Source organism: Oryzias melastigma, linkage group LG17, assembly GCF_002922805.2.
Source record: "Oryzias melastigma strain HK-1 linkage group LG17, ASM292280v2, whole genome shotgun sequence".
Lineage (NCBI taxonomy): Eukaryota > Metazoa > Chordata > Actinopteri > Beloniformes > Adrianichthyidae > Oryzias > Oryzias melastigma.
In genome coordinates this window covers 4,388,933-4,399,646 of record NC_050528.1, presented here as the reverse complement: position 1 = coordinate 4,399,646, position 10,714 = coordinate 4,388,933, and the positions used below count along the sequence as shown (strand labels likewise).

General features: G+C 43.5%; 1 protein-coding gene across 3 annotated transcripts; it reads left to right on the top strand.

The window, feature by feature from the left end:
- Window positions 1–261: 261 nt before the first annotated feature.
- gata6 (GATA binding protein 6) lies at window positions 262–5,358 on the top strand. Of its 3 annotated transcripts, none has more exons than XM_024274204.2 (7): window positions 262–383; window positions 895–1,778; window positions 1,991–2,163; window positions 2,788–2,913; window positions 3,003–3,090; window positions 3,976–4,061; window positions 4,252–5,358. In XM_024274204.2, the coding sequence occupies exons 2-7, from the start codon at window positions 950–952 to the stop codon at window positions 4,411–4,413; spliced, it is 1,464 nt and encodes a 487-aa protein (XP_024129972.1). In that variant the 5' UTR covers window positions 262–383; window positions 895–949; the 3' UTR covers window positions 4,414–5,358. The 3 variants fall into 3 exon arrangements, with proteins under 3 accessions (XP_024129972.1, XP_024129970.1, XP_024129969.1); XM_024274201.2 differs by lacking the exon at window positions 262–383 and adding an exon at window positions 629–817; XM_024274202.2 differs by lacking the exon at window positions 262–383 and having other exon boundaries at window positions 619–1,778; window positions 4,147–4,282.
- Window positions 5,359–10,714: the final 5,356 nt, after the last annotated feature.

Sequence of the window (10,714 nt, the reverse complement as noted above, 5' to 3'; positions counted from 1 at the left end):
CAATCAGGGTAAAGGAAGCCTGAAGAGAAAAGGTGGAGCTCCATCTTTTGTTCCAAACTCCTCACAGTCTCCGTTACGCACGCGCGTTTCTTCGACATACTGCAAGTTTCAGGCGTGATCGGATTTCTTTTCCTTTTTTCTTCTTTCCTCTCTGTGTTTCTCGGTGTGATTGATTGGAGGAGCTCACAGGCTGGCACCCCCACCGCGTTTCCAGCCGCTCCACTCCCCACGCCGATTGGTCCGCCTCTCGCGGCCGCGGCCACCACAAGCGCCTCCTCTCATAAACCTCGTAAGATCGCGCAAACACTTCCCATTACTTCCAAGAGACGCAGCGGCGCACTTTTGGGATCCTTGCGCGCGACTTATGGCCCTCGGCTGAGCAGGTAGGTTCTGGAAAAAGCGCCTTTTCCCTCTGCGCGTCTCCCCGGCCGTCCCTCGCGCCTCTCCAAACATCTGGCCGCGCGCGCAGCGTTTCGGTGGATAGTTTTATCGCCCGCGCGCCGCCTGCCTCTCGGCCCTTATCTCATCTCATCCTTATCAAACAGTTATCTCTTTTGCTGTGAAGACATATTGCGTTTTGTTTCCTATCTGCTTTGTGCGAGTAAAGCTGCGTGCGCGCGCGCGCGTGGGAGGATGGGAATCGGACGCGGATGCGGATGGAGCGGAGTCTCTTAAGAGCGCCCGCGCGCAGAATGGCAGTCAGAGCTGCAGCGCGCACCGGGATGACACGGGGATCGTTCACGCGCGCTCTATAGTTCAGCCGCGATGGTTATTTCATCCAAAGATGACAGAAACGGCAGCAGGCGGTGATTTCCAGGCGCGTGGTGATTCATTCTGGGATGTTTGGAAGTTGATCCCTCGCCGCGTCTGACTGCTCCACATCTGTTGTTGCAGGCTAGAACTCTCCGTCCTTTTTATTACCCCAGCGGTGTATGGAAATCGCTCCTGGATGGACCTGGGTGACAACAGCTGGTCCATGGTCAAGCGAGAAGTTTCCAGCAGCCCAGGCTCGCCGGCGGAGCAGACCTACCTGCCCGGTGACAGCAGGCGGGACGGGCCCGCCTCGGATGATCTGAGGACTCCTCCGAGCGAGCTGGACGCGCTGGGGCACCGGCGCGCGGACAGCCGGTCGCTACACTCCTACCTTCACTTCGGACACCACAACAACCCCCTGAGCGCCGAGGACATCCCGCTGTTTACGGATTTGGATCAGGGCAGCAAACTCGTGCTCTCCGCGGGCGCGCACAAGGCCAGCCTGCTGGTGGACCCTACCGACATGTACCAGACGCTGGCCATCGCGGCGGCGCAGAGCCAGACTGGATACGATTCCTCCTCCGCGGGTTATATGCACTCCACCCCCAACTCCCCCGTCTACGTGCCCAGCTCCCGCGTCAACCCCATGATCCCCAGCCTGTCGTACCTGCAGGCCAGCGGCTCGGCGCAGCCCAGCCACGCGGTCAGCAGCCACTCGGTGTGGTCCCAGTCCGCCCCGGAGAGCCCGTCCTACAGCAGCGGCAGCCCGCACGCCTCCAGCCGCTTCCACTACCCCCCCAGCCCGCCCATGAACAACGGGACGCCCCGGGACGGCAGCTACAGCAACGCGCTGAACGTCAGCGGCAGGGACCAGTACGGCCTCTCCCGCCCCACCTACACCAGCCCATACTCCCCTTATGTTGCCCCCCAGCTGCCCTCACCGTGGACCGGGGGGCCCTTCGACAACACCATGCTGCACACCCTGCAGAGCAGAGGCGCGCCCCTCATCCGAGGACCAAACGGAGGTGAGAAGAGACGAAATTATCTCATTTTAGTACAGATCGACACGAAAATCCAAACTTAAAATAATAAAACATTGGAAACAAAAATGCGACAAATTTTACGCATTTACGCAGAAAACAGAAAAAATCCACCTCAAAACTGCATCCAGAAATATTCAAATGACATGATGTTTCATGTTTTTCAAAAGTAAATCCAATGTTCCGTTTGCTGTCAGTTTCAGACATCCTGGACGACATGGGGGAGAGCCGCGAGTGCGTCAACTGCGGCTCCATCTCCACGCCGCTGTGGAGGCGCGACGGCACGGGCCACTTTCTCTGCAACGCCTGCGGCCTCTACAGCAAAATGAATGGGCTGAGCCGGCCATTAATTAAACCGCAGAAGCGCACGGTGAGCAGCCAGGGGACCACTTACGCGCTCAATTTCCTGCCTAATTGTTTTAAACAAAGGGTCGAGGTTATCGCGGATGATATTCATCTACAGGCAGAAGACTCGTCAACCTTTCACTTTAGGCTTCCATTTACGTAAAACACGTTTATTACACGAGTGTCGTGCGTCACGACAAATATGGATGAATTTAAAAACTGGGAATAAATTTAATTTTGACACATTAGCTTAATGAAGTGTTAAAGACTAAATTTAAGTTAAAGTGTTGAATATTTATTAATGTTAAAAAGAAACTTAATTAGGTTATTTCCCGCCTGTTTGCTGGATAATTGAATCTCGAGGCAACAATGGAGCTAAATGGTGCCATTACGCACAGCTTTTACTGGGAAGTTTGAGGTCAAAGTGTGAAAATAAGTAAACCGTCTGTCTCTTAAATTGGTAAATCAATAGAAAAAAGGACAATTAGTAATAAAAAAGGATCAAATAATTCTAATTCAGCCTTAAAGTGGAGTCCAGATCTAAAAAACGAATTAAGCGCACGACTTCTGCGTGACATTTTGTTTGATGTGATCCACCATTTATTTTATTTATAATTTTTAATAATTTATTTTGCATTTGTGTTATCAGTCGACCTCCAGGAGGATCGGCCTGTCCTGCGCCAACTGCCAAACCAGCACAACTACCCTGTGGCGCAGGAACGCGGAGGGGGAGCCGGTGTGCAACGCCTGTGGGCTCTACACAAAACTGCACGGGGTGAGCTCAGGTTTAACTCTCCATGAGTTCAAAACGTTTTATATTTTTTTTAATTCCCCTCTAACTAAATGAAAACCTGGTTGTTACAGGTACCTCGACCTCTCGCCATGAAGAAAGAAGGCATCCAGACAAGAAAAAGAAAACCCAAAACTTTGAGTAAAACTAAAGGATCCTCAGGTGAGTCACTGGTTTTTCTGTTTCACGTTTCAAACACAATCATACGAGAGGCCAAAATCCAAAACACACTTTAGGTCGCAGCCGGACAGGATAAACATTTATTGAACACTATAAACGATATTTTTAAACTTTAAAAACATAACTTTTTAACATATTTATGAACTAGATATATAACATTGCCTGTGATAATGCTAGTGTGAATGCTGTAAGCTGAATTTGGGTGTTGAAGACGCTGAAATTAATAGCTGAAAACAATGAAGCTAATAGCCAGCTAAAATATTTGCTAAATTAGCTTAAATAGCTAAAAAAAAGAGGTTAGATAAGACAGCTAGCATGTAGCTGAAAAATTAGTAAACTTCAAAATGTAAAAAAAACTGAAAAAAAAGAAAAAAGCCTAAAAACAGCTAACATGTAAATATTAGCCTAAAAAGTGTAAAAGGAAGAACCAAAATTAGCCAAAACAGCTAGCATGTATCTGAAATATTAGCTAAACTCTAAAATAGCCTAAAAAAATCTTATTAAATGCCAAAATAGTCCAAAAAGCTGCAGAATGACAATTTTTACAACTTTAAAACTTTAACTTTTTAACAAAATTATGAATAATAAAAATGCAGGAATATTATTCCAGAATAAATCAACTTAAACCTTAAATAACTTTCAATATTTTACCCTCCATACAAATATATTTTGTCAAAATTATACAAGTTAGAAATGAGTTCAAGATAACATCAGGTCATTAATAACAATAAAATGATCTGGAGGGCCGGATAGAATTACCTGGAGGGCCAGATCCGGCCCCCGGGCCTTGACTTTGACATCTGTGGTTTATTTCTATTTAATTGTTTCTTTTTTGTGGTTTGGTGACTCTATATCTTTGTTTTTCAGGCAATAACTCGGTCACAATGACTCCCACATCCACCTCCTCATCAAATTCTGAAGACTGCTCCAAGACCAGTTCTCCTTCCGGACAGGTGAGAATATGACATAGATTTGATTAAAAAATAAAACAAACGACCCACAAAACCCTTTTTATTGGCCTGCCGTGTGTCATGACAGTTGCTGGAAGGCCTGGCCCACGCTCGGTTCTGCTGAGTTCTTCTGTACCTCCTCGCTAAAGGAATGTGACGCTGCTTCCAGGCTAACGCTCTGCTGCTTTTGCAGGTCAGTTCGTCCGTGCTGTCCGGCTCCGGAGAGGGAACAGGCTCCGGCTCGGCCGTCAAGTACCCGGGACAGGACAGCCTGTACACTAGCGTGGGCCTGACCCAGTCCTCAGACGTAGCTTCCGTCAGAGGCGAACCGTGGTGCCCCATGGCCTTAGCGTGAACATTTCACTTCATTTGTGGACAAATTTAAGCCAAAACACAAACTCCGTCTCACCTGTCTGGATGCTGCATCTCGTGGATGTATCTGGAGAGCCGAACTCGGAGTTCTCGCAAGCGTGGAGTATCCTGGATCGGGAGTCTTGTTGCTAAAGTGAACGGATGGTTCCTGGATCTGCTGCATGCCTTGACCCGTCTCTCCGTTTGGTGGCACAGAACCAGAACCGGGTTCTTCAGAGAAAGCCACTCTGTACATAAAGGATTTCCTCCCTGAAGAAAAAAGCTGTTGATGGTTAAACAGTTCTTTGGACTTTTAGATTTTAGATTTTTCCACAACTGGAATCGAGAGACAACTTTTAACAAATCAAAACCAAAAAAAATATATTTATAAATCTTCCATTGTCGAGAATATGGCTCTGATTGTTAATAAAGATAGAGTAGAAGGTAATTGATTGTGAAGTCTTCTTGTTTTTCTTTGTGGAAAGCTCTTACTTGGTTTAAACAGGGTAGAAATGTGTTTGTCTGTTAATCGTTGACCACGAAAATCGCAAATAATCAAATCCTTTGGACTCCTCCTGCAAACGGAGAGCTTGTCGACTGTGGGGGGATGAAGGTACTTCTGTCTGGCATGTAAAGCAGCAGCATGGCGTCTTTGGAACAAAGCGTACAGTCAGAGAGCTGCAGGTCGACTGCGTCTGTTTGACATGTTGCTTCACTGTAAATACGACCAGAGTGGAGAGCGAGGCCGCGTCTGAACAAAAACCTCTCATGTGAGGGTTTCTGAAAGGTTACAAGCAAACCAAATTCATATTTTATGTCATTCACTCTTCCAGACTTATTTATTTCTTGAAATTTGATGTTTTATTTTTGGATGTTCCTTTATTTGTTTTCTTTTTTTCAAGAGATTATTTCGTTTAAATTCAGCCCAATAAATTCTTCTGTTAATGCACATATAGGTTTGGAAGATGTTTTTTTCCAAAGGAGGACATCGATTTCGGCATCAGCGTTTGGAATTTATGGGAATGTTGGACTCACACACATTCTTCTGAATGCGTCATCCTGTGCTCGCACTCCCTGTTTGATTCTTTGCTGAACTGCTTTTCACGGTTGGGAGAGAAAAAAAGAGAAAAAAAGAGAAATTGTCGTCATGATTGACTCCAAAAAGAGTTTCTTGCTTCTCTGGGAGGTTTTCTTCCTTCCATCAAGCGCTTATGTTTATTAAAACGAGCCTTTCTTCTTCTTTTCACAAGACTTTTCTTTTTCCTCAAAGCGCTTTGCTGTGTCCTCTTGAACCAGCAGCTCAAAGTACCTGTCCCAGTGTTTACTGTACTTGAGAGAATATGGCCTGTGAGTAATACGGCACGAAAACATCTTAGAGATGGTTAAGATTTATGCCTGGGCTTAGCCTTATCTGCCTGCTCTTTGACGCATTGATCTGCGTACGTTTATTGAGTGTGGAGGAATGTGCACAACAGCCACATGCATTGGTTGGAGATGCTGGCCCCATTTGTCTTTTTCTTTGATAAATTTGAAGTTTTGATGTCTCGACTCCATGCTGGTGGCAACAGGAGAAGTTTCTGTTTGTTTCTTGTTGTTATGAGAAGCCCAGCGAGACCACCAGGTATCGAGCTGTCCGGCGTCCCAGCAGATGAATGACAAAACCACCTTTGAATATGTAAAAGCAAGCTGGGGTAGAACTCAAAACACGGGCAAATATTTATAGGCCTTCTGGATTTATGGGCCGGTCCGAGGCTGTCTCGCTGGTATCCATGGTACTACGAGGGGAGGGAAACACAAATACAGCGGTGCGGGAGAGCCTCCCGGCGGGGTCGGACTCATACCTGGGAGCAAAGAGAGCTCAAAAAGATGGACAGCAGGGAGTGTTGATGGCTGAGCGAGGTCGAAAGGCCTCCTAAAGCACATGTGTCAAAGTCAAGGCCCGGGGGCCGGATCCGGCCCTCCAGGTAATTCTATCCGGCCCTCCAGATCATTTTATTTTATAGTTATTTATGACCCGATGTTATCTTGAGCTCACTTCTAACTTGTATAATTTTGACAAAATATATTTTTATGGAGAGTAAAATATTCAAAGTTATTTAAGTTGATTTATTCTGGAATAATATTCCTGCCTTTTTGTTACTCATAATTATGTTAAAACGTTACGATTTAAACGTTTTTTAAATTGACATTCTGATAGCTTTTGGGACTATTTTGGAATTTACTAAGAATTTTTAGGCTATTTTAGAGTTTAGCTAATATTTCAGCGACATACTAGCTGTTTTGGCTAATTTAGGCTTCTCTTCAGGCTAATATTTACACGCTAGCTACTTTGGCTTATTCAGGCTTTTTTCATTTTTTTAGGCTATTTTGCAGTTTAGCATTTCTTCAGCTACATGCTAGCTGTTTTGGCTAACCTAATTGTTTTTGTTTAGTTTTTTAGGCAAATTTTGCATTTAGCTAATATTTTAGCTGCTTATCAGCCTCAGCATTTTCAGCTTTTAACTTCAGCGTTTTCAGCTATCAGCTTCAGTGTATTTAGCTATCAATTTCAGTATCTTCTGCTATGAGCACTAGCACCTTCAACGAATAAATTCAGCTTACAGCATTCACACTAGCATTATCACAGGTAATGCTATATATCTAGTTCATAATTATGTTATAAAGTCACAGTTTTAAAGTTTTAAAAATGGTCATTTTGCTAAATTTTGGGACTATTTTTGGATTTGCTCAGATTTTTTGGGCCATTTTAGAGATTAGCAAATACTTCAGCTACATGCTAGCTGTTTTGGCTAACCTACGTGTTTCTTTTTAGGTTTTTAGGCTAATTTGTCATTTAGCTAATATTTTCAACATTTTCAGCTATCAGCTTCAGTGTTTTTAGCTATCAATTTCAGCATCTCCAGCAACCAATTCCAGCTTACAGCATTCACGCTAACATTATCTTTGGTAATTCTATATGTCTTGATTATAATTGTGTTAAAAAGTTACGGTTTTAAAGTTTTAAAAATATAGTTTTTGTGTGTTCAATAATGTTTTTCCTGCCCGTGACCTAAGGTGTGTTTTGGATTTTGGCCCCTCGTGCGACTGAGTTTGACACCCCTACCCTAAAGTAATCAGAGCGGCAGCAGGCGGCTGCCCTCGGGGCTGTTTGGACGCGGGGTTTAGCGCCGTTTGATCCAGTAGCTCCCCCAGGAGACGCCCGTTGATCTTTCCATGCCGCCTTTCAAAAGAGAGCACCGGCGAGCCGGCCTCCGGAAGAGATGAGATCTCTGACTCAGCCCTTTCGGGTTTCCTCGACAGATTCTGGAAGAGAAACTGCCTGTGGATTTGGTCTGCTGTCAAAAGGGCTCTGGATGGGATCTAACGGACCGCCATTGTTGTGGGATATTACAGCCTGGAGGGCTTTAGAGAAAGCTTCTATATCATAAATGATCAAACCTGTCTAGAGCGGCTCCTCCTCCGGATCAAGGTTCAGCTCAGAACAATGAGGCATTATCTGACATCATAAAAGTGAACAACAGTGAAGAGTGTGACTCCACGCGGCGCAGCGGTTATGTCAGACAGCTATGTTTAGCCCTCAGCGCGCTTTTACAGAAACAGTGGGAGTGTGTTCAGAGAAGGTTGGGTGTTGGGGAGGAAATGACACCTCATCCAGGTGGAGAGAAGAACAGAGTCCAGGGCCTGAGCGGCCGAACATGACTGGTGACTCAGAAATGCAAGAATAGCACTTACTGACAGGAGGTGTGACTGAACCCCACAGCTGAAGAAGATCATTCCTGAAGTCCAGAGGAGCTGTTGGCTATACATTGATGTCCAGAAACCGCTCCATTTGAAGTCCATTTGTTTGGAAAGTACTAACATAAATTTGAGTTGTATGGCTAACAGATGCTACCAACCCCCGCCCTCACTGGCTGAGCAGCTGCCACCACATTTTTCAAAATAGCAGCTTTTCTGTTCATTTTATCTCAATAGCAACCATTTTATTTTTTGGTCGCCCGAGTTTGACGAACAGATTTATGTAATTTTTAGAAAAATCTGCTAAAGTAAAATTTCTGATTTCCATGGCAACTGAGGTTTTTTGTTGACCACGCCCACATTTCTGATTTGTTTGTATCGTAAGTCATGTTGTTTTGTTCTGCTTGAGCTAACAATTCATGTTTTAAATATTCACAATATTCTGGAAAAAAATGGGCGAGCAACAGGTGAAAATGTTCAAAATCTACCATTTTTTCCCTGAGTCGCTTCAGATTGAAACTCCTACGAGGAGTTAAATGTTTTAGGGTGTATTTGAGGGTGGAAATTGTAAAACCTTTGACCTCATTCCAACGGCAAAGATCAACCTGGTGGTGTTTGAAATTTTGTTAACAAAGTTCAACCAAGAGATTTTATTTCCAACATTGTGGAAAAAATGTGAAATTTTCCGTATTTCACACTTTTGGCAACAACATGGCTGCCAAGCGCACGTCCTGGGGCCATCCCATAATAATTTTAAAACTTCCTCTGGGGATTGTTGGTTTTGTGGTTTCATTAGCGGATTATGAAGAATATTTTTTTGTTCCAACAAGTGATTTTTGTGTAATATCATTATTATTATCATTATCTCTTCAATGAGCAGTAAGAAAGAAAAAAATATGAAAACAATCTGATGTTTTTAGTTTTACATACGTGTCATTTTATCAGAGCAGTTCTGCCTCCTTGTGATGAATATTTTTAGTTAACCGGATATGAAAGGATAACAATTTAATTTTTATGTTCATAACTTAATAATTCACTCCTGACAAACTTCATTTGGTTCATTAACTCAAATGTTGTGCCTTCAGTTTGTTTTTGCCTTTGCGCTGATTTTCAGAATAAAAGCATTTCACTGGAAACATCATGGAACTTTATTTTGAAGGCGGCATTGCCACAAATGATGTCTGATCGAAACAAAACTAAGAGGAAAACTTAGTAAAGCCTTTAATTCCATCCGATACATCCGATTCCACCTGTATTCTATCCGATACAGAGAAGCAGCTGTACGGAGAGAAAATAGTCTCATCACAAATCAGATGAGACTATTTTCACTCCATACAGCTGCTTCTCTTCACAACTCTGAGATTCTTCTTCCCTTTCTCTGGATTTGAGCAGATTTGGATTCATCCTCATGATAATTGACTTTACCTTTTGTCATGCAGAATAACCCACTTACATTCTCACTGTTGGTGCACCACAGCAACAAATCTGTTTTATTTATTTTTTTGTCAGTTAAATTTCATTTGTTTAGTTCGCAGATTTCAAGTGAGCTTCCAAAAAAAAAAAGCAAATAGAACAAAAAAACATCTTCATGTAAGGAAATCTCATATTTTACACAGTGCCCTGAAAAACCACAGCGCCCCCTAAGGGTTGGGAGGAACTTTATACACAAGGCAAAACTAAAACATCTTAATTTGGGGGTTTAAAAAGCGACTTTTGTTGGATTTTTTGTGCAAAAAAACAACAAATAACTCGATTTCTTCTATTTTTACTTCAGCTTAATAATAAAACTTTTTTAAGGGCCTCTGGAAATAAAATGTGTTGAGTTTGCGCTTCATTAAAAAAATCACAAAGGTGATAAAAATACATTCAGAGTGGATTCCAATTACCAAGTATTTAATGTATTTTATTACTAATAAAACATATCTTAATGATGTTCAAATGGAGCCAAATGTTTGACTGATTGAGTTTTCTGAAGACGGATGACCTTAACAAGCGCAGAGAGCCTTTAATTCTTAGAAAGTGTAACAGCTTGATTTCCACAGGTAAAGTAAATAAAGTTGGACGTTGATCAGTGAGTTGAGGCTGCCTTCTAAAGGAAAAGCACATTCAGTGTTTGCCTAATCTGTTGTTCTCCATAAAGGCGCATAACACCCGCAGGAACTCTCTGTTATGACCGCCGGCCGCTCCCTCGCCGGCAAACGTTTGTGAATGAAATCGACAGAGAATTTATTTATTTGTTGTTCTGGAGAACTTTAGGAGTTCAGAGCAGCAACAACGGTTTCAGGGCTGCTGAGGAACGGCTGGAAAATGGGTTTGGGCGTTGGGGGAGGACAATGGATTGAATAGATCACACTGGAGGGGGGGGGTTATGATCACCCCTTTAGATCAACAGACTTACCTTATTAAACTCCATCTGTTCTGGTTGATCCTCAGCTCCTGCTTCAGGGTTTGTTCTTCTTTTTCCTCCTATTTTAAACTGTATTCAATATTCAGCATGCGTCAAAGTCAAGGCCCGGGGGCCGGATCCGGCCCTTCAGATTAGGGGTGTGCCAAAATATCGATATTGCGAT